The sequence below is a fragment of the Cupressus sempervirens genome, chromosome 11 (assembly GCF_028749045.1).
Source record: "Cupressus sempervirens isolate cs-2001-9-10 chromosome 11, ASM2874904v1, whole genome shotgun sequence".
NCBI lineage: Eukaryota > Viridiplantae > Streptophyta > Pinopsida > Cupressales > Cupressaceae > Cupressus > Cupressus sempervirens.
The window spans coordinates 761,687,627-761,712,469 of record NC_143128.1 but is presented as its reverse complement, the minus strand read 5'-3'; the positions used below and the strand labels follow the sequence as shown (position 1 = coordinate 761,712,469).

Below are 24,843 nucleotides of genomic sequence, written 5' to 3'. Positions count from 1 at the left end.
TACAATCAAGGAAAATATGGGTAATATTCTCCTCCACTTTCTTGCACAAATACATCTATTGGATAATTGAAATCCCCTTTTCATAAGATTATCAATAGTGAGTACTTTCTAATGAATGGTAGTCCACCAGAATATATTAATCTTTGGGATTAAATGATTAAACCATATATTTCCCCAATAATTAAGCTCTACGGCTTTATCAAACATTAATTTGTAAGCAAATCCAACAGAGAACTCCCTCGTCGAGGTAGCCTTCCAAATGAATGTATCATTCTAGTTTACTCCCTAGATTTTGTACCCTTCAAGCTGACCATTTAGCTCTTTAATCAGCTCCCCACCATCTAAAGCATTCTGTTGTAATCAACCTTTTCCTGCTTCCTCCCTAGGCCAATAAAATCAACAACCTTATTCCCCACCTGCTCCTGAAGGTGATCCCAAAGGGACCCATATTTTGTTCTTATTAAAGGTTTATCAGTAAGCTATAGATCCTCTCAGAAATTAATCTAATTACCATCACCCACCAGCCACCTCACACCTTCTTTCAAGAGAGCTCTATTTCTCACTATATTACCCCAAATCTTAGATCCCATAGGAAGATCCCTTCTCCAGGTGTAGTGAGAGAATTTCAACCTCCTCCTTCATCAGGTTCCACCCCACCTTAGTGAGAAGCACATTATTCAAATTAGATATCCTTCTAATGCCCAAGCCTCCTCTACTCATAGGTTTACATATCATGTCCCAGCTTACCAAGCTTAACCTATTCTTCTCACTTCCTCTTGACCAAAGGAAGTTACGTTGTATTTTCTCCAATTTGTCCGCCATACACTGAGTAACTTTGAACAACGATAGGAAATACACAGGTAAGCCTTGAAGGGATGAAATCAAACGATGAAGCTTACCCGCACTACTCAGGGTTTTACCTTTCCACCCAATCAACTTCTTTTCCATTTTTTCTAGGATGATATTCCAAAAGTTGTTACTTACATCATTCACTATCAAAGGAAGGCTCAGATACGTATCGGGTAGCACAACAGTATTACACCCCAAACTATTTAAGATCCTCCATTAAGTAACAAAAGGAGTGTTGAAGAAGAACACCTTACTTTTATCCAAATTAGTTTTATGTCCTACATTGACCATAGAAACCTCCAGGATGAATTTCCATGCTCTAACTTCACCTATAGAGGATTCCCCACTTAGGAAGGTGTCATCCACAAACTACTGAATCACCTCTGGTGGAAGCATGGAGGCAGGCTTAATACCTTAGGTCGCCCCCCCTTCCATCTTTCTCAGGAACGCCCTTCCCAACACTTTTGCCACAGTGATAAACAAGTAGGGAGAGATAGGGTCACCCTATCTTAGTCCCCTCTCCCCTCCAAAGTTCCTCCAAGGCAAACCATTCATCGACACCGAGTAATTAATAATTTTTATCATTGATTTAACCATCCTTATAACCGTTTGACTAAAACCAATTTTAACCATAACTTCATACAAGAAGGTCCAGTTGATCCTATCATAACCTTTAGAGATGTGAAGTTTCAAAGCCATACCCAGATTACCACTCTTCTCCATAGAGTGAAACACCTTGTGAGTGGTTATGGCCGCATCAAGGATTTGGCGCCCCAAAACAAACCAATTCCAGGTTTTCCCTATGAATTTATGTAGCAACGGTTTTAACTTGTTCACCATAATTTTAGAAAAGATCTTATAAGTAGTGTTATAGAGGCTAATCAGCCTGAAATCAAAGAAGCCCCTCGGTCTTTAACCTTAGGGATCAGGGTAATAAACATTTTATTGAGTTGCTTGAGAAGCTTCCCAGTTTTGAAAGTGTCACGAGCAGCTCGAAGTAGATCCAATTTAACCACGTTCGAAAAATGTTGAAAGAAAGCCAGGGAAAATCTATGAGGCCCTGGGGATTTGTAGGCTTTCATAAAGAACACAACTTTGCGAACTTCCTCTCAATAACTAATTGTGTTAGTTCCTCATTCAGCTCCCTTGAGATCATTGTGGGCATGAAATTAATCAACCATCGTCTGTCCTCCTCGATATTTTTGTGCTCCTCCTTACAAGAGTTCTTGAAGTTGTAGCCCAGTAAGAAGTAAGCGGTCTCTTCTTGTTCGAAGAGGCAAAATTGCAATTCAGACTATAAAATAGTCAACTTGGAGAAATTACAACAGATTGTTTAATCGATTTTCGCTTAATCGCTCAGAGTGTTGTTCTCCTCCTAGATTTCATTAAAATTCCTCAAACAGTGTTTCTTTCCGGATGCCCTCTCATTTCTATTATTATGAAAAACTGAAGCACGGGTTACATTTATCATTATCTTCAAATTATAGACTGAAATGATGTTAAAACAAATCCCCAATCCAATATATAGTTGTAAAATTAAATTGCCCACTTGAGTATTATGTGTATTTGTTGATTATCAGAATCGGGGCTACAGTGGCGGATGAACACGAACGTTTTCTGATATTTACAAGCTATCCGTGTTTGAGGTATCAAATCTCGAACTCTTTAAATTAATTTAGACAGCTCACGCTGTGGTGAATACTTTTATGTGTTTTGGTCTCTTGCTCTGGCATTTCTGTCACTCGGTAATATTTCACGGTCTTCATAATTTTAATTTTTGGTATTTGAACGTTTGATTTTTATATGTGAGGGCTGAACGTCCAAACAACTATTAGGATCTTTAGCCTATACTAACGATGGGCAATTAATGGCTTTTCTATGTGAAAAATTAAAGACTACTTTGCCTGCAGCGGCTAAACAATTTGGACCGTTGATTTCATGAGGCTGAAATATTTATATAACATTAACTTTGGGAAGGGTTTATAAATATCGAACCATTGTTGCTTCTCACACTATCCTGTGACGATATCCTGCAGCATATTTCAGTTGTATGTGAAGGTTTCTTTTGTGAGGCCAGGATTTTATGTAGAATGGAAATGACAGAGAGGAACTGCATATTATTCATTGTAAAAAAGAATAATACATAAAAATGAGAGGGCAGCGATAGAACAGTTAAACTGTCTTACAAAAACTGCCAAACCTAACAAAAAAAGACAGAAAAATAAATTAATGTAAATAAAACCCGACGATAATACATTAATACTAGCTCCCTTACTTTGAAGTTAAATCTTGTTTCTCGTAATTTTACGAACTTTTCTCTGCCAGTGCTTTGGAAGGAATATCTTAGGGCTGATCTGCAGTGGGACAATATTTGGGCTTTACACCTATCATCTTTCATATGGTCAAATGAAATTTGTTGTTTATCCATTTCGATCATGAAAGACATAATTTTTATCCATTTCGATCGCAGACTGATTGTTAAGAAAGAGTGGTGTGGATAGAACTTCTTTTTTCTGGAAAACTTCAGGAATTCTTTGAAGCCATAAGATTTTCTGAGTTGCTTCAGAGGCCGCGCTATGTTCAGGCTTCTGTAGAGTATAGGGATGCTACTGGTTGCTTTTTAAACTAACGAGAAATGACAACAGATGCAAGATGTATTAAGAAACCAAATGTAGATTTTCCATCTTCCAAGTCACTTGCATAATCTGAATCTGAAAATTTGAGAAAAGACAAGTGTATTGTCTTGGAGTAGTTGAATCTGCAGTTTTGAGTGCCTTATAGACATCAAAGAACCTGTTTGGCCGCTAACCAATAAGTTTCTCAAAGTTGTTGCGTTAATCTAGAGAGAACGCCAACAAATAAAGAAACATCTGGAACAGTAGTTCTAGCATAAATCGGACTGCCAACAAATTGATCATATGTAGTTGCATCAACCAATGCACTAGTGTCATTTGATGAAAGGCTCAAATTTTGCTCTATATGAGGTTCAAATTTTGCTCCATATCAATACTATGAGTATGGGATTTTCTGTTAGCCATGCCAAACTTAATGGGAAGTTCACCAATATATTTTTGTTTTGTGATGAAGATATTCGTTGGTTTTTGAATCACCTCAATACTGAAGTAGTAATGAAGATGGGTCCAAATCAGTCATGTTACAGTTAAACCCTTGCTTCAATTGTGAATATAATTCTCATTATTAACAATGCTAAATAAATTATCCCCATAAACAACAAGATGGATAACAGTGCCATCAAAATTTTAACAAAAAGAATCACCTCATCAAATTCAAAAGCTCAAGATTCAACTTCAAGAGATCTTCGATAAGTTTTTCATACAAAGCAGGGGGGTTGTTTTAAATCATACAATGATCTTACAATCTTGTATAACTAGTATTCTTTACCATTGATTGCTTAGCCTTCAGGTTGAGTCATATATGCTGTTTCTTTGAAATCACCATTCAAGGATGCAGTTTTGATATCCATTCGATGAACTTTCCACCCATTTTGAGCTGCAAGAGCCAACAAAGCATGAATAATAGTCCATTTTACTAGAGGTGCAAAAGTTTCATTATAGTATATATGCCCTCTTTTCTAGCCTAACCTTTTGCAACAAGTCAGGCTTAATGTTTGTCAAGTGAACCATCCGCTTTATATTTGTTTTCGAAAGATGCAACCAACTCCCATATGTGGCTTTTTCAAGAGAGCATCATACTCATTTTGTGTAGCTTGTCTCCACGCTATAATATCCTTAGCTTCTTTATAGAAAGTTGCTTCTCAGTCCATAATGATATTGAGATTGTCAATAAACTCCAAGTTATCTTATATATTGAGTTGAACCTCTTGTTGTGAGATTTTTCTTTTTGGTGTGGACCCAACTCATTTGAATCACCTTTGATGGATTCTCATGGAGAATCTATATACCAAGTTGTTCCAACTCAAGGTGCTCGATGATTCGATCTCTAGATCTGCAAGAATAAACCCCTCATAATGATCTCCCTCTTTAGACGAGCCTGAAATTCCAGCATCAGGATGATTGTGATCATATGTTTACAGATTAGAAGGCTTAAAGTTAAAACCATATGAACTACATGGTTATTGATGATATTCATGTTTTGCTCATTGAAGGAGGTTGTTTATGGGTAGTGTAAAGTTGATACCTTAATATGGCACACCATAAATAATTTGTAAGAGGAAAGCCTCTTCCAATTTTTTTGTCAAATATTGCTGGAGTGTGAACTGAATGTAAATAATTTGTAAATGAACTATGACACAATGAACAGAAAATAAATTTGAACTCTTTCTGTTTTCTTATTGGATTTTGCAAATCCATCTTACAATCCACTCATCCTAATTGCATTGAAATTTGTTTGCCTTGTTTGGGATTTCGTGCAATATGATATTTGGAAGATAAAAAACTGATATATTATTAGTAAATCTGACATTTAATTCTCTCAGCTTTTACCAATGGAATTTTCCTAGATTTCTTCATAAATGCTTTTTATTTTCAGATTTCCCAGACCCCTTCTTCCTTGTTTTGGTGTGTGGCTTTCGTGAGTCCTATTATATGTAATTCTGTATTTCTGGCTTTCCAGATTTTTTTGGATCATCTGCAGATTGCAGAAATTGCTCACTACTGCAGATATGCTGGACAGAAGCCCTTAACTAATCTAACCCTGCTTGACTTAATTGTCTTGCAAGCTTATGTGTAGTTGTGTATTACATGGTATCTGTACCATTATATAGTATCAACTGACCTGTCACAAATTAGCAAGTGCCTTAGCCATTAATTGACTTCTTAATACCTCATTGTTGGTTAAATCCTAAGTTACCGGGTTTGCACCTTGAGCCCTCAAACTGTGTTTGGGTGCGAACTTGGTATAGGTTTGTCTGTGGGTTTGTGCTTGGTGCGTGCCCAACACGAACCTGGGCTCACCCACTGAGTACCTGAGAGAACCCATGACCCAGAATTAAAAAAGTGGGCCCAAACTTGATTTAAAAACATTTTTTAATTATATTTTATTCCTAACCCTAAAATGTTGTAATATGCGGCTGCTGAAAATTCCACAGAACCCATGAATAGCTACAGTGTTGGGCGCACAACCTGTGCGCACCCAGCATGAACCCGACACACCCATTGAGTACCTGGGAGACGCCATTAAGTACCTGGGTGAACCTGTGAGAACCCACGACCTAGAATTATTGGGCCTAAACTTGAGTTTAAAATATTTTTTAAATTATATTTTATTCCGAACCCTAAAATGTCATAATATGCAGTCACTGAGAATTCCATAGACGATGATTTTTTTTGATAATCCCTATGATGATTGATGAACATCGAATCATGTTTCATGAACTACATTTTCATTTTGTTATTAAGTAATTCAATGTAATGATTTTCATTAGAATCACGATCATAGATCAATGATCAAGCATCATACTATGAAATGATTTAGTTTTAGAATTCTGTATATTTCTATTTTAAATTTTTTTAATATATAATACACACACACACACACACACACACACACACACACACACACACATGTACCCAACCCCGAAAAATAAATTTCACATACCCACGTACTGGGCTCTTGTACCCAAACCCGTCCCTGGACCTGAACCGGTAACTTAGGTTAAATCTGCAAATTTATTTCCAATTGGCTTAGGAAAACTAGTGGACACTCCATGAGCATAGTTTCTAGGATGTGGGGACAAATACTGTTACACCATTAAAAAAATGGAAGATGGGTTATTGAAGATAGAAAATTGAAGAAATAATATTTAAAATATATATATATATATAAATATAAATATTAAATAGTAAATATAGAATGACCATTCAGCTTCAAAAAAAAATAACCCACATATTAAAATGTTTCACAATTAACATTTTGAAGTACAAACGTAGATGGAAATGAAAAATATTCATAATGATCATATGAAAATATTTTTGAATGGCTCACAATTACAAATTGAAAGGGGGACTATCAAATTACTAAATCTTAAAGCAAAAAAGATTAAATATATGTGGGAATCATCCAATGGAACATCAATAGATTAGAGCTAAATCCTTCAATGGCTATGTCATCAACCTTTGGGTCCTTAGCTAGGATAATCTATAGACAGTCATCACTTTCAACCTGTAACTCCTTTGTAGGGAATATAACCAGGGTTAGAAGCAACAAGGCTATTTGCCTGAAACATCTCATTCTCCAAGGCCTCAGTTGGTAAATAAAAATTGGTCCTATTTTGTTGGACACTACTTTACCTTGGGTCTATTTGAGAGAGTAGACAAAATGCTATGATGTTGATCAAAATTTCTATAGATCTTCTTCAACCTTGGATCCATCAAGACCTTAACATGGCTATAAGTTGGAATTTAGTCCTATTTTGTTGATTGACACTCTTGTACTGGATTTTTCAAAAGAGAAGACAAAGCATACCACGTTGGAGACCAAGTTCTCTACCGTTCTCGGTCTTGATTAATTCTTCAATAAATGAATATTTTATTTTTTTATTTTGTGGCTTTGGGTCTCTTGTTATACAACATAATGAAAACATTGAACTATGGAATCACATATTTCTAATATTTTTCAATATATATTGCTGCTAGATATGAATCAAGAAGGTGCTGCTGTTAATGTTATGAACCAGAATAGCAAAACCAGAGAGAAAATATCTTAAAGAGAGCACAAGAACAAAAAGACAGATTTATCCCGGGGAAAACCTCCTACTCGAGGGAAAAACCCAGTCACACCTGAAAAGATCTTTTATTCAATACTCAAAACTGAATACAAAGTTCTCAAGCTAATACCTTAGATACCGATTCTCTCCCAAAACCACCGGATGTTGATACTAATGCATTCTAGTGCATGGATGTTTTTGGATGCTGCCCGGTTGCGCCCAGGAAGCTCATTCTAGACCAGTGGATGCTTGTGGAGGTGCTCACAATGCCTCCACAAGCATCCACAGGCCTGGAATGAGCTTCCTAGGCACATTTAGGAAGCATCCGGATGCATCAGAGAGCATCCACTGGCCCAGATGCTTTTCCAATGACCAAAATGACTCACTTTTTTGCATGTGCTTTATTGTTTTATTTTATTCTTTTTTTGCTCCTTTTGGCTCCAAAACCCTAAAATGAGACTAAAAGGGGCCATTCTTTGTTCATTCTTCTCATTTTGTTTGCCTAGTGAATCTGAATCTGATTAGTGAATTTTGAGTGTTGACTCTTGATTGATCAGCATTAAATCATGAACTAAGTTTTGATTTTGTAATTCAAATTGCACTGGAATCTTGAATTTGAGTAATTTAGTAATTAATTATATCAATTTGTATATTTATGTTTGTGAAGTTTGAAGTTGAACTATCAATGGTGAAATATTATACATGGAATGGTTTATTTTTGTATATTTCTTGCATTTCTTTACATGCGTGCGCGCGCACACACATATAGACACATCCAAAAAAAAATACAAAAAATTGTGCATCTATGCATCTGATTATCGCATCCGCATCTGCATCGGCATCGGAATCGATAACTCAGGCTAATATAGATGATCAAAACAACTCTGAGATTGTTAACTCATAATAATTGATAATAGAAGCTGAAAACAATACAACCATAACTTGCTTAGCATGTACAAATTAACTAACACCATGTGAATCTCACAGATTACAAATTATCTTACGCAGATCATGCATCACCGTCTATACCAAGAATAATACAAAGCAAAAGATTCTAAAGTCTAAGCAAAACACACAGATACAAAAGACAAATATTGTTAAAGCAAGGAGCATCCCAAATAACAGCTTCCGTTGCTCCTAAAGTGATGTTACATATCTTCACAAAAGAAAGCCGATCCAAATATGCTTCACATGGCACTGAAAAACCATAACTGAAGGTAGACAAGGAGTCACCATCCATTGAGTCATAACTACTCAGTGGCAGTTACAGTGCATGTCTATTTTTATTCCATCAACTGCTCTGCTATTTCCCCTTTGAATAAGTCTCTAATATAACCATATAATTCGATCATGAAGGAAGATGAATACAACACGACTGTTGCCAACAAATGCGATAAATACCTCAAAGATTATAAGATAATGCTTCATAATGACAGAGACAGTAATAAATAAAAGTATTCCACCTCCAAAGCTATTAGAACAAAGACAACACAGGAAAACAGAATACAGAGTGTTGCTTCATTAATCACATATCAGCTAAGGCAAAGACCATATTGAATGAAATAGAGATCAAGAAGAGAACAATCATAATCGATCTGACAAAGCTTGAGAGCAAGTTAATGTGAACAAGGAAAACAACAAGCCCATCGTAGATATGGAAACTGTCTCCTGCAACTACAAACATTAATACTCCCTTTTAGCAAAGGAGATATTTTACCAGATTCTCATGTCATGGAGTATCTCAGCATGACAATCACAATGGCTACACCCATTGTAAAGGATGGCTACACCCATTGTGAAGGAAACCAAAAATTTATCATGGATTCTCTCAACGTGATAGCATCATAGATTCACTCAACATGATGCAAACCATGGCTGCTCCCATGAGTGAAATAAATATAGATCAATGCTAAAAGCATACATGATATACTATTCTCAGTGTCATTGCATGAATCAACTACATAAAATTCATAATCACTATCCAAAGGTATAATCATAAATACCTACATACCCCGGGGACGCATCCCCACCCAAAAAGGCCACGTTTCAGAAGTGGGGACTTCTTGGGGACGGGGGGATGGGTATGGGACGCCCCTCCATCCCCTTTTTTGAAAATTGCCAAGAAACGTTCCATAAACTTGGGGACTTTGGGAAATGTTTTCGGGGACGTCCGTACGTCCTGGGGACGGTTGGGGGTGCCTTGGAAGTCCTTGGGACGACTGAGTGTTTTCGATTTTATAGACAACATCAATGCTCAGAAAATATATATTTTTTGATTTTAAAGTGGGCCCATCCTTCCAAGTTCACCCTAACATGCTTATTACTGTTTAGTAGTTAATTCCTGCTATTTAGGGCCCTCTGATTAGTATTTGGCAACATTATGTTAGGAATCATAGAATTAATATTGCTGTTATAGTCGCACTACATACTCATAATTATATAGCAGACTGTTCGCAAGGTGCTGGGAAAGTCTGAAAAGTGCATTATAGACCTAGAACATGCGTCCTTATGTCATTTTCTGGCATTACATCAGTGTTAGGTTGGTCTGGGTTTGATCTGAGTCCTTCGTGGAAGATATTGTGATTCGTGAATATTTAAGTTGCATCAAGATACCGTATTACTGTAACAAACCTATATCATGATCAGAACTGAATAGAGAACCTTTTTGTATTAATAATAATATTAGTCCACTTACAATGAATTGAAGGTGTAGTTTCAGAATTAAATGATAGTAGTGTGTTTCAATTTGGAAGGTGGGTTATTGTTCATGTTACTATTGAAAATGAATTCTAAATTATGTTCTTGGGTATAATCAAAGTTTTATGTTATTATTTTAATATTACATCTTACATTTACAATAGTTCCAAATTATGAATGCATTATAGCATATTGAGCATTGAGTTTGATTGTTGAAATGTTGTAAGTAAGGTTCGATGATGTTTAAATAGCATGGTTTATCCATGTCTTCATATGAATGTAATGTATATATGCAAATTTCCCTATATAGTTTATATTTTCAGATTTTCCCTATATATATATATATATATATAGCCGTCCCCGTTTGCCATCCCTCGTCCCCAAAATCGGCAAAATTTTGCCATCCCAAAAACACGTCCTGCCTTCGCCTGCTGTTCCCGTCCGGAAACTTGGGGTAACATAGTAAAATACTAATCTCTTTATTATTGATCAATTTAGCAATGCCCTTTCAGATTTCGATCTTCATATCTTTCCCGCCAAGGAGCTCAAGTCTGAGGCTTTTGATCTCCTTGGATATTTTAAGCATCTCTTCCTTTCAGCAATGCCAAAATAGTCAAACTAACTTCAACTCCTTTACTAACACGCTCAGTCACAGGGAAAGAAATTACTGCCCAGCTTGTCCAAAGTCCAAGCAAAGCATCTGCTCTTTCCCTTTTTTAATATATAGAGGAGCATGATGATCTGATTCAACATACAACCTTGGTTCTCCAGTTTTTGATTGACCTCAGTACATGATTAATACTCTCTTGTTCTCAGCAGAAAATGTCATAGGTATAGCAACTACTAAAAATAATCATTCACAATTAAGAATGCATCTTGCCTAATCTGGCTCTGATACCATGTTAAAGTTACGAACCAGAATAGAAGAAATCCAACAGCAGATACCTTAAACAGAGCATAAGAACAAAAAGACACGGAGATTTTCCTTGGCAAGACCCTCCTACCCAAGGAAAAAAAACCCAGCCACGTCCGAAAAGATTCTTTATTGAACACTGAAAACTGAATACAGAGTTCTCACTGAAAACTGAATACAGAGTTCTCAAGATAATACAGATGATCAAAATAACTCTGAGATTGTTAACTCATGACAATCAATAATAGAAGCTGAAAACAATACAAGCATTTAGAATCTACAATTTAATTAACCCAATGTGAATCTCAGAGATTACAAATGATCTTACACAGATCATGTATCACTGTCTATACCAAGAAAATACAAAGAGCAAATGGTTCTAAAGTCTGTAAAATTCACAGCCACACATACAGAAGACAGATATCATAAAAACAAGGAGCAGCTCAAATAACAGCTTCCATCGCTCCGAAAATAATGTCCCATATCTCCACAAATGAAAGCTGATCTGAATATGCTTTACAGGGTAATGAAAAACCATAACTGAAGGTAGACAAGGAGTCACCATCTGTTGAGTCATAAAAAACTTGACAGCAGTTAGAGAGCATGTCTATTTGCATTCCATCAACTGCTCTGATATTTCCCCTTTTAATAAGTCTCTAATATAAGCAATATAAGTCAATCATAAAGGAAGATGAATGCAATACAACTGCCAGAAAATACGATAAATACCTCAAGGGTTATAACCCAGTAATGCTTCATAATGACAGAGACGGTAATGAAGAAAAGTATTCCATCTCTGAAGCCATAAGAACATAGACGGCATAGGAAGAAGGAATACAGAGTGCTGATGCATTAATCTCGTTTGAGCTAAGGCAAAGACCATACTGAATGAAATAGAGATCAAGAAGAGAACAACCATAATCGATCTGACAAAGCTTGAGAACAAGTTAATAGCAACAAGGAAAACAAAAAAGCCCATCACAGGTATGAAAAATGTCTCCTGCAGCTACAAACATTAACAGTTGCAACAAGCTTGATCCATTATACGGTTGCCTAAACTTGAATTTTAATGTCATGTATAATTTAACTTGAAAATGTCTGAGTTTACACACACATATATAGACATCCACACCCATGCACTCCTGTTCTGTATATATTCTGCTGTCCCCGTCCTGGATATGTTGTGGAACATAGATACTTAGTTATTAAGAATGATGCATATGATCACATTGCCTAGTGCAACAGAATATGATGAATATGAATTGTTACAACATTCTCTCTACTTAAAAAAATAGCAGTTATTTTATCCTTTTCAAATTACCTACGTTGAATATGATCAAGAATGATTCTGGATAACTTTTCTGAATTTTTTTTGAAACATTTTGGATCATGGTTCATGATCTATCATCAAGATGATCTATTGATCATTCTTTTCTCTGTCCCAATAATGGACCATGGAATATAATATGAAATGTGTCTACAAAAACTTAAGCACAGTTATATCTGTAGGCATTCTTGATGACTAATATGTACTGTGGAAATCTTACGCTTCTTACACTAAGTATTTCAGACAACTCATCCAAATGTTTTCAAGGAAAGAATTCAGTAAAGTTTATGCACAAATGTAATTATATTTCAAAAAAGTTAGACGAGTATTTTGATTGAAATTTGAATACACTTTTGTACTCTTCCACAGGGACTAACTGCACCCTGGTCCTTGATTTACATTAATAACCATCATTTGGGCTGGTAGCATGAATATGGTTGAAAACTATGAACAGAATCAAGAGATAGAAGAGAACATATCTCAATCTCTTACTTGTCCTATCCCCTTGTTAACACCCTATCAATTGGGTCCTTTCACTTTGTCTCACAGGTATTTATGTCACTCTAAGAAATCTTTTATAATTATAATTAATGTTAGATCCTTGAAATTATTGATTGTGAGTGGCATTTGCATTTGCAGGGTGGTTTTGGCACCTTTATCTCGACATAGATCTTATGATTGCATGCCCCAGCCTCATGCAGTTCTTTACTATGCCCAAAGAGCAAGCCCTGGAGGCCTCCTCATTGCAGAAGCCACTGGCATCTCTCCCACTGCTCAAGGGTAACACTGCAAATCATTAATTCATTCAATTTTTCTTATCTAAATATTTCCCATGAATGATTTTCTTGTATTAATAGCTATCCACATACACCTGGAATATGGAGCAAGGAGCAGGTGGAGGCATGGAAGCCTATTGCGAATGCTGTGCACGACAAAGGAGCTATTTTCTTCTGTCAAATTTGGCATACTGGAAGGGATTCGCATGTGGGTAAGTGCTCACTTTTACCTTTTACAAGCTAATACTCCTAAGTTTTTATCCATTTTAGATCATTTCAAAATTCCTGTTTCCAGCCAACTTCAATGTTTCATTTTTTTCAATAGTGCCTAGAGGTGACTACATATAGGGATGCAAATGCACATTGCAGACTATCAACCCAATGGACAGCCTCCCATCTCCTCAACAAGCAAAAAAATGTCAGGACAAACTCTCGTACCCAATGGGAAGGACCTTGTAGATTTTTCACCTCCTCGAGCTCTCACAACAAATGAAATTCCACAAATTGTTGAGCACTTCTGCACTGCTGCTAGAAATGCCAGGGCTGCAGGTAAACATTTGTCAATTGTTTTACAAATCAATATTCAAATCAGAGTGCTTTCGTGGCCCACTAATATTTGTTTTCGTTATTAAGGCTGGAAAGATGTTACATGTTTGGTTTTTATTTAAATGGAAATTGACATTTACCCTTTGCAGTTGCAGACACCACACAGGGCCAAGTTTGCGTTAATGATTTTCCTGTAGAAGAGCTAACTAGGATCTGCTCTTTTGACCTGCAACAGGTTTTGATGGTGTTGAAATTCATGGGGCCTATGGACTTATTGACCAATTTTTGAAAGACAGCATAAACGACCGCACTGATTGTTATGGTGGTACTCTAGAAAACCGTTGCAGATTTGCTCTTGAGGTTGTTGAAGCGGTGGCAAATGAAATAGGAGCAGATCGAGTTGGGATCCGGTTATCTCCATTTAGAGGTAATTTAGGATTTGGAGACTCAAATCCAGAAGCCCTGGGACTTCACATGGCAGAGGCTTTAAATAGATACAAGATCTTGTATGCTCATTATATAGAACCCAGAATGGTAACTTCCCTAGAGTCTTTCCCTACGGAAAAAAGTCTCCTACCAATGAGGAAGGCATTCCAGGGATCATTTCTTGTTGCAGGAGGTTATGATAGAGAAGATGGCAATGCGGCAATTGAAAGTGGTAAAGCAGATCTGGTAGTTTATGGTCGATTTTTTCTTGCAAATCCAGATCTGCCTAGAAGGTTTGAGCTGAATGCTCCTCTCAACAAATACAATAGGGAAACTTTCTACATTCCTGATCCTGTTATTGGCTACACAGACTACCCATTCTTGTAACTTCATCTCAACCTCTAAAACCCACGTCATCTTCATTGATGTAACTTCAGGGCACATCAAACATATCAATGACTACACATTAACAGGATTTGTCCAATGTCAACTTTTGCAATTTGTGAAACCATTATCATATTTATGCCTTTGCTTTTGTTTTTAAAATGTTCTTCAGGTATTTTTGAAAACCATTGTTTAGTGGTTGGGTTCATCAGACCTTTGTACAATTTCTCAGTCAAATGTAATCTTTGTGGAAGAATATCAGTTATATTTAGATCTAACATCATAGTTCAATGCCTGTTTATTTACTTTGGGTGCGGGGAGAATTCTGTCCCCTGACTTTACATTAAAGACGTATATTCCTATGAAAGTTTAGAGCCTTAACTAAGATCAGCTTCAACTGAGTTAATATCGTATCCAATACCGAAAAGTTTTTCTGCGGCAAAATAAGATTACTTAAATTCTTTGGCAGGTCTTGCATTTTATTTGAGTTATTTTTCTGATGTGATTAGGTCTTTGAGAAATGTGCTTGCATTTGGAAGTGAGACTGTCCTATCATTTCGGAATTAGCAAATGTAGGTAGGTTCTAAGCTGGATTTTTGAATTATATTACTCTGAAAGTTATGTCACGTTGTTCGTAAGCACCTCATAAATTGAGTACAAAGTAATCAAGCTGCTGAAATGAGCAGCATAGAACAAGATAACTTGGTTACCAATTATCTGATTTTAATTTTCTAATTATTACATTTCCCTTCTAGTTATATGTTCGGTATATAATGTTTGAATGGTAGTGTTGTAATCTTTACCACACATTTCCCATAATAAATGGGACCCCTACCTTTTGTCCGCTCACCCCTGGTTTGTTTTGCCTTTGTAGCTCTAGATCTCATTTTCAGGGATCCCTTTTATTTCTGCTTGAGAAGTGGTTAAATTTAGTTGGATTCAGAGTCAAGTTCTGTGACTTGACCTGCAAGTTTCCAATTTCGAAATGTTTCTTGATTTTGAATTTCGAGGTTGAAATCCTTAGGGAGAACCATGCCTTGGTAGGTGACTAATGGAGGACTGTAACTGTGTCGGAGTATACAAAGTAAAAGTTTAAAAAATATGCTAAGTCTGGAAATAAGGCATGGAGATATTCAAAATCTGAAAGGGCGCATTGATTCCCAGTGAAGAGAAAGATGAAAATTAGAAGATGTTGAAGAATATAAAGGGAAGGGGAATGATCTGTTGTCAATACCAACATATATTTTCCAGATTGATGTCTAGATATAACTCATAATGATAAAAGGAAAGTCGGCAGTGGCCTCCAAAATGCACCCAAGTAGAGACAGTGGTTAAGGCATTCACAGTTTTGTCAGGAAGGCAGTCAGGAGAATCACTAAAATGCATAAGGCTATAAGCTAGGGAACATTCACAAAACAGAAAATCTGCAATAGGCATACAATTTGCGCTCTTAATAGATATCTGCATCACTCGTGAAGGGAATCCCGAGCAAGTGAAATCTGGGAGAAGTTTAAATTTAGTCAAAGGAGTGAATAGAAGGAAACTCCCAACTCCAAGAGTCAATTTGGGGAACATGTAGTTGAAAAAAATGGAACTAATAACTACATCTTCAATTGCGCCCCAAGCACAGATGATGTGTGGCCCAGGGGAGTTTAAAGCTGGGTAGTCATTCAGACCAGCCCATCATAAGGCGCGTTGGACATGAAATAGAAGAATTAAGAAATCTTAAGGGAAAGATATTTCACCCACACATCCGGCAGGCACCTCACAAGTGCGGATATAGAAGAACAACGGAGAAGAACCTCCACGCGGCGTGAAATGCATTCTTGGCATTCAACAACATTCAGTTTAATCAAGGACCAGTGTGGGCCTTTCAACATTATGCAACATGATCAGAAAGTAATCCCATCGATGGAAAAGTAATAGTCTAGAAGGCTTGCCAAATATATGGCCACCCTTAAACATCACACACTATGCTTTGACCGCTTAGGTGGCTGGTGTGGGCCCATCTAGCAGTTTGTCCCTTTTCCGTTTTCTATTACAGTTGTTTTAACTCTCCCCGGGGATACTGACAGCTGCAGTTGGCCAGTGACAGCGACAGCTGCAGTTAATTTGAATTTCATATTTAAATTTCCACTCTTGCCTGTGAAATGGGATTATTACTTTGCCCGCTATGTTTATATGCGCTTCTACTCAAACAGCTCACGCCATCAACGGAGAATCGGCAGCCGGAGTGCCGGGAACGAACAAGATTACTTTTTTACGGCGACGAGTGAAGGGCTGTGTAAGCACAAATTAGACGCTCTGCCAGTTTTTGTCTACAGCCCGGATAATTTCAAAGACGGTTTACACTGTGCCGTTTGCCTCTGTGAATTTCAGGGAGAGGAAACGGGCAGGCTGCTGCCCGTTTGTGACCATAGATTTCATTCGGATTGTATTGATATGTGGTTTTCTTCTCATTCTACTTGCCCGATTTGCAGAGCCAGTGTTGAAAATGAATCTGATGAGAATTTACAGCCCCCTGTTTTTACTGCAGAAGTGGGAATTCCTGTAACAGAAGAAGCAGCAGAAGAAGAAAGTTCTTCAACAGATCCACATCCGTAAAAGGGTAACTTTGATCAGGGCGGGAGTAATATTGTAAGGGAAGCTGCCATTTCGATTCATGGTGAAAAGTAGAGTAGGGATATTTTTATACATGATACGGCTGGCGCTTTTATTTGGCTTTAATGTCACAGGAAAAATTGTTAACAGCATAGACTTTTTTTAAAGGTTTGTTTCAACAGAGAATCTTTGAAATTTTTTTGTTAATATTTGGTATTGTAATAAAAATAATAATAATAAATGAGGTTTTATATTTAAAACTTTATGTATTTTTAGTTAATCATTGTTGGACTTTTGTTAGTGTCCTCTTTAGAAATTTGTGATATGGCTTAATCATTTCTAGTGTATCGTTGTTATTTGTTTTGAAGTACAAAATTTATTGAAGTGTTATAGTTTTTTATTATAAGCAAGGAAATCTTTAGTGGCTAATATTCGTAAATTTTTTAATTTTAGAAAATTTTGGCTAATAATCTAAAATTTAAGGAAACTTAAATCGTCACATTTTTATAAAATTTAGTTCTAAAATATTTAAAATCACCTAATAATTTATTTTAAAATTTAAGCTCAAAGTTTCGCCACCATATTCAATAAATGATTATATTAGATTCTCTTAAATATTATATATTTTTGGAGAAATTATAATTATTTCACCAATAATTATCATAATTATTATTACTTCAAGGATATGTCATCAATATTTAGTTTTCACTATTGATTTAAAATATAATGTAATGATCCTCATAATAATCCATCAAGTAAAAAATGTTCCATGGTGATTAATAAACTTTCTTGAGATTGGCTAATATTTTCTATATAAAAATTATGATTCCAAAATAATCACCAACATAAATAATTGTCAAAATAAAAAAAATAAGACATTTGCCAATAGAAATAATTTCATTTTTCAAAATAATGAAAAATTTGCCAATAATTTATATTTTTTCTTGGAAGGAGGTTTCTTAAAGTTTACCCTGATTAAAGATTATATTAGATATCTTAATATTAAAAAATATTATCTCTATGCATGTATAAATGTGAGAGTTAGTTATTTATATACATAGATCAAATGTAAGAATGTCATATTTTCTTACTCGTAGTTTTCAAAATGAAGAGAAACTAAAAATAATTATTAAAGATAGTTCATTAATGAATTTTAAAAGAAAACATTCAACATAGTAAATAAATACAAGTGGAGGACTATTTCAAGATATTTGTTTTGGTTGTTGTCATAGTTTGTCAATGTTCAATTTTTGCTGATGTTCAAGATTTTGATTAGTGAAATATCATATGCATGTTTGAAATGATTTTCTACCAAATCAAATATTTTTGAAATAATATTATTTCTATATTAGATACTTATATAAATAAAAATTCAAATCAAATAAAAGATAGCATGTTCACATACTTGAAGAAGATAAATGCAAAGATTTAACTTTCAATCATTTGAGAGATATAATAGTTCTAACCAAAAAAAGTTTGCAATTAAGAAACTTCAATCAACATTGATTGCATAATAGATTTGAACTACATGTATAACTTGATTTAATTTTATCTTTTTGAGCTCTAATGCTTCTTATTTTACTTTATTTGTTCAATCTTGTTCTCCTTAATAGTTGTATCCTAAATTTACTAAGGTGTTTATTGTATGCACTTATTATAGACTACTTGTTTCATGGTGTTTCGGTGGCTTGATCTACAAGCCCCATTTTTAATGGTTTTGAACTCTAACCTATAAGGGTTTGGGTACTTCCTCACTTATTCTAATAAACAACATGGTATACCTGCCATATCTATCTTTAGAGAAATATCAATAAAGTGCTCATTTCATGTATTGTTTGTGTACTATTACTATATCAAACTTTATATCAAATTATTATTTTTTAAATTTAATTTATAAATGTTATCTTATTTGCATAGTAACTAATTTATCTGTACATTCATTTAAATTGAGAAGAAAAGAACACCATCACTCTTCTAAATTTTAAAAAAATTTACCTACAACATTTTTTATATGATACAAAATTATAGAACCTATTTAAAAATTCTTACATGAAGAAGTAAAAAAATTAGAAGTGTTTTTTTTCACTCCTAAAAAAATCTACAAACTCAAATATTTATGCTAATTCATATCTATAATTTTATTTAAAACTATCTCAATTAATATTGTGCTTACAAATAATAAATGAGATGTTATTTTGAAGAAAACACCTAAATGGGATGTCACTTTGAAGAATAAAGTGAAAAACCACACATTCTCTAGAAGTGCATCTTGCTTTTGTAACTCTGCCTAGCACATAAAAGGGAAAGACACTAGTTCTGTTGAAGTCTAAGGCTCACCCTCCCTTCAAACTTCTCATCCCTGTAAACATCCCTTGCCTTTTATTTACAAAAATGAAAAGTGGTCATTGCATGCCCACTCATCTTGCTTGAAAAAAATTAATTAAACATTCTTACCTTGATGTACTTAACCATGGAGAGCCTTCCCCACAACACATCCCTATGAGGATTAATGGAAGTTATCTTAGATTTTATTATTTATCTTGCTTACAAATTTAATTTCATCATGGAGGAAGTCCTTTTTAAGAATGTTCTTTATTAGGAGAGATATGATGAGTGTAAATAAACCATCCTTATGCATAATCAACTATCTATTCCACCCACCTTGACAATCCCTATAGGACCCACAAGAGTACCTATAAGATTTGTTATTATTCTCAAGTTGGTCCTCTTCCACCTGAATTCAAACATCCCATGGCTACTATCTATAAGAGTGGTCCTCTTGGCCATGCATAATTTATTAAAGTTATGGACGATGAGGTTATTGTATACACCATCTAGGATATTAGATATTATCCTATGGGATATTCCTTCTTGGTCATGTCTAGCATGCTCCAATAGGGCCCTTGCTTCTCCAAGAAGATCTATTATTCAAAGCATATAATATGTATAAAATTGGGGAGTTTTCAGTTAAACTTATAGCACTTGGCCCCTACTGCTTCTATTCCTACATCTAATCCCACCCCTACTATGTAATTTGCTTCACCCTATATTCCATCTTTGTAGAGGACTAAAGGTAATTGTGTTTCTTATAGGAAACTTCCTCAACTTTCAAAGACCATTGGAATCTCTTGCAGTGCATCTTGTTCTTGTAACTCTACCTAGTAATACAAAGGAAAGACACCCATTCTATTGAATTTTAAGGCTTTCATTCCCTTAGAGCTTTGCATCCTCATAAAAATTCCTTTCCTTTTTTCATGGAAAAGGTAAGTGTTCCTTACATGCTCACTCATCTCCCTTGGCATCCATGACTAAGTCTACAACTATTACTTTGATGAAACTCCCTACCTTATTTTTTGGGCCTTCTTTTTATCTAGTCACAACATCAAACCCTTCCCATCAAACAAGAATTTATTAAGCCTCCTTCAAGTTTCTTAAGCCTGTTCACATCTATGTTGGAACTACCTTTCACATGGGTGTAAGTGTCATTTATGTTGTTAGTAAATAGATTTGTCCTTCAACAATAATGAAATAACTTGACTCTTAAATGTCCAGAAGGAAGAACAAACATAACTAACAATTGGATGAGTTATCATTGGTTGATAACTCTCCTCTGAATGGAGAGGTACAACTCCTTCGTTGAAAGATTTACAATGAATTGAATGATAGGATGTATCTTTAACCTAAAGATACTAAGGTTTTCTGAAATTCATTCATAGACATGAAATGAATGCAATTAAAACTGAATGGAAGAAGAAAGATGAATAAGCAGCCATAAGACTACCTAGCCAATCCTTTGTATTGTAGAGAAAATGGAAGAAAGTATTTCTTTGTTTTACGAAAAATAAATGACAATACAAAAGATGCATTTAAAATGTGACAAAAATGACTACATAATCAACATCAGTCTAAGAAATTCATACCCAAACTTCAAAATCTGACATATTAAATTCCTACATTTTAAATACATATCAGAATGACCACAAGATTATCTTATCTTTGCAAATCTAATCAAAGTATAGAAAACCAAAATAAATCTCCCCGTCTTCCGTGGCAGCCCCAAGACTGTCCACCGTAAAATTAGAAAAAAACCCTTTGCATTGGAAATTATTCTTTAAATAATCTCTTTTTCTCTTTCGGTTGTCGATAACTGATTCTTGAAAGAGAAGCAATTACTAATCAAGATAACATTAAATCTCATTCCCTTTGGCAACCTAATCATTTTTCTTATTTACATTGTGTCAGATAATCTTTTTTATCGGGCATGGTGAGGAACTGTCCTATTTTCCAAGGCCAAACTCCTTTTATTAATTTATCAGGCCTCCAACTTCATAATCTCTTTCCATTTGTTTATAAAGATGACAACATATTTTAGATAGAAGTGTCTCATGCCTATCTTTAAATTACACTAGCTTCATTGGCTTGCCCTGCCCCTATAATGGCTATGAATGAATAGATCTTTAATTGTATCTCTACCCAACTACTCTGTGCTCTTTTGGAGGGATTCTCTGCTCGGCACATACTGAAGATTTTAAACTATATTGAGAATTTGTCAAATGGTTTGTAAAACTCTCCATGTTTGACAGAATACCCAAGCCACTTTTTTCGTGATAACACACAAACATGGTTTATCTGGATCCTTATGATTACCAATCAAACCATATGTTCATAAAGGATTTTCTTTGCTAGGTTTGATGAGGAATGCCATTAATATTCTTCCAAAGTAAGCCGTAGAACTCAATTTCAGTGATTGGAGATGCAAGTGTCCATATCTCTGCACATTTGGCATGATGAACTCGGGCCATGGTGTTTCTAGTTCATGGGATCCCATCCTATAATGATTATGAATCATTAGTGGGCTTTGAAAACAAGGGCCGCATGCAGCACTAGTCCCTGCCTTTGGCAGACTTCGTGAGAGGTGTTTGTTAGGTAGGGGTCCCATGGGAGAGGCTTGGGCTCTATTTTTGTGGAGCGGGTGACCCCATGATAACATTTTTCTCCCTGTAATGGTTTTTATTTATTTTCCCTAATTATTTAAAAATTTACATATTCTTAAAAGTTTTTGATGCTTTTGTGGTCTTCTTCCAGAGATTGTTGGATTCTCGCTATGCCCAGGCATGGACACACGTCCCCAATTAGAGCCACTATTGACACCCAAAAATTTGAGTGTCAAATTTGAAAAGGATGTACCTTTTTATGATAAAATTTGATTATTTTATTTGAATTTATATTTTATATTTTAAAATTTTAAAAATTATTATTAAAAAATAGCATTTACCCTTGTCATGCATAAGATTATTAGGGTAAAATTCATTAAAGGTAAAGTTAGAAATGAAAATGTTTAAATGTTTAAATGCATTTATTATTATTCCCTTTTCAATACATAAAATTGGTTTTAGCGAAAAAGGAAGGGGAGAGGGAGTTCAACACTTGACCTCTCGAACCGATCCTCTTTCTTATCCTAACTACTCCCTACCCTTACCAATTGTTCTATTATATTCTTCGAGAATGGTAGTTAGATAGGAAAGTTATATTTGCAATATTTTGTTTTTGAAGTAAATTAAAGGGGATCATTAATGTTTTTTGAGTTATTTGACATAATGAAATTCATTTTTAGGGTAATATATGTTTATTCTTAAAAATTAAGTTTGCCCTAAAAATATTTTTTGTATTACAAAAGGATATTTTTAAATGTATTTCTTGAGATGAGTTTTTAAAGGCAAATCTTTAAAAATATATGATTGAAAGTGAAGAGTTGTTTCAATGTATTATATTTACATCTCTTTGTAAAGAGGATAGATATTTCTATTACCCTAAAGTTTGTGAAGTATGAAATGCATATGGAATAAAATATGTCTCTTGTAATATTAAATTAAGTACTTTCAAAATCATTTTTAGTGTAATGTTTCATTATCAAAATTATGTATTTTACCCTAAAGTTGGAAAGTCAGTATTAAAATCTTGCTATATTCTCCATAAACCATTAATGAAGGTTAAATGTTTCTAATATACGAGAGAGAGATTTTTGAAAAAATATGAATCCAATGTAAACCCTAATTTAATTAACTTTATTAAAAATCTCTCATTAAGGTATTTTGTGTATGTAGGGTTTATTTATTATAAAGCAACTATCGAGAGAATTCAAAGGGAAATCAAAGGAGCATAATATAAATTGATGATAATCCTATGCGGAAGGAAATTACAAACATCAAATACATAAGGAAGAATATCAAAGCATACCCCGAGGATTAACATATTCATTATGTTAAAAATTTAATGCAAAGTCACATTGTTTCAAAGAGTCACAACTTTTTAGATTTGTACCCTATTTTGGTGTCTATTTATATGTGGCCCAAAATTAGAGAAGGAGACATTCACGATCATATTTTATATTTTTGTCAATTGAGAAGGGATTCTTCTGATCATGGATTTTGTTGTTAACTATATGCACCAGCAACACAAACTTTTGTGGTGAACAATTTTGAAAGCAATACAGAGATTTGACATGCTCATTTGATTTTTTGGTGATATCATTCTTCTTTCATTTATCTTGTTCCTTTGATTAAACTTAAATGTTTACTTTGATTGATAGTCCCATTTATTGAATCTTAATGAGTTACATTTCAATACTTGTTAAATAGTAATGTTGTATTGATTGTTCAATCTGAATTGCTATCTTATTGGTCTCCTAAGGGGAGTTAAACACAATAGGACTTAGTATTGAAGTTTAACCTAATTTTTAGTAATGCATGCTTCAACAAAGTGATAACAGCTCATCCTAGAGGGATTTTTTGTTTGTCTCTTAGGGTTACATTAATATTGTAAGTGATTGATAGAAATATTATAAATACTCCATTGGGCTCTCCATAGTTAAGTACATCAAGGTAAGAATGTTTAATTAATTTTTTCAAGCAAGATGAGTGGGCATGCAATGACCATTTTTCATTTTTGCAAATAAAAGGCAAGGGAAATCGCACTTGATAAGGAACCAGATTTCTATTATTTCTACACATCTTCGATGTCTTTATAGATTGGTCGTTAGACATACCCTTGAACGAGATACCCTTGTCTTTATAGACTAGCTGTTAGAGAAACTTGATTCTTTCACATAGTAATAGTCTCTACAGACTGGCCATTAGAGATACCCTTGAATGAGATCGAATCTCTTCGACATGTAAATATTATTAGAATACATTAAAATCCCTATAATGATCGATTGGGGTTTTGAGATGAATAATAAAACTAATGATGGTTCACTAGACTCTAGGGATTGGTTATAAACTTGCATGATATTTATATGAATGACAAAATCTAATAAGCTTACAGTTGGCAAAATTTGTTAGACCCAAGACTAGAAAAGACATAAATTTCCTGAAGCAAACTGACCTTGAGGCTTGAAATGTACACTTACCTTAAAACTTGAAAATTGTTTTAACAAATGGAACGAGACACTACTGTACCCTTAATGTGGATTGAAATGTTCTTCCAAGGTTGTTGAATAGAGCATCCCGAGCAATGAGCAGACATAGCAAACTCATCAAAAGGATTCATGAATTTCATTAAGGCAAAAATAAGTAATATTTTTCCACATAGGGCTATTTGGGCTAAAGAATAGAAATCAAAACATATTTGATTTAAAAAA

The 24,843-nt window shown here is 34.8% G+C and overlaps 2 protein-coding genes across 2 annotated transcripts; both read left to right on the top strand.

Annotated features, from left to right (window-relative positions):
• Nucleotides 1–1,802: 1,802 nt before the first annotated feature.
• On the top strand, nucleotides 1,803–14,881 carry LOC149531838 (putative 12-oxophytodienoate reductase 11). The gene is made up of 6 exons (XM_089811819.1): nucleotides 1,803–2,495; nucleotides 12,841–13,020; nucleotides 13,111–13,251; nucleotides 13,329–13,459; nucleotides 13,617–13,796; nucleotides 14,029–14,881. The coding sequence occupies exons 2-6, from the start codon at nucleotides 12,899–12,901 to the stop codon at nucleotides 14,604–14,606; spliced, it is 1,152 nt and encodes a 383-aa protein (XP_089667945.1). The 5' UTR covers nucleotides 1,803–2,495; nucleotides 12,841–12,898; the 3' UTR covers nucleotides 14,607–14,881.
• Nucleotides 14,882–15,582: 701 nt separating this feature from the next.
• LOC149531837 (RING-H2 finger protein ATL2-like) lies at nucleotides 15,583–17,356 on the top strand. Its single transcript, XM_089811820.1, has one exon. It carries the CDS (start codon nucleotides 16,785–16,787, stop codon nucleotides 17,205–17,207), a length of 423 nt encoding a protein of 140 aa, XP_089667946.1. The 5' UTR covers nucleotides 15,583–16,784; the 3' UTR covers nucleotides 17,208–17,356.
• The last annotated feature ends 7,487 nt before the right edge of the window (nucleotides 17,357–24,843 follow it).

What these genes read in the sequence shown, in the direction of transcription:
- LOC149531838 (XM_089811819.1), top strand. Translation starts at nt 12,899, where the DNA reads ATGAATATGGTTGAAAACTATGAACAGAATCAAGAGATAGAAGAGAAC. An exon ending in CCTTTCACTTTGTCTCACAG is followed by an intron (nt 13,021 to 13,110) that starts GTATTTATGTCA and finishes TTGCATTTGCAG; the next exon opens with GGTGGTTTTGGCACCTTTAT. An exon ending in ATCTCTCCCACTGCTCAAGG is followed by an intron (nt 13,252 to 13,328) that starts GTAACACTGCAA and finishes TTGTATTAATAG; the next exon opens with CTATCCACATACACCTGGAA.
- LOC149531837 (XM_089811820.1), top strand. Translation starts at nt 16,785, where the DNA reads ATGCGCTTCTACTCAAACAGCTCACGCCATCAACGGAGAATCGGCAGC.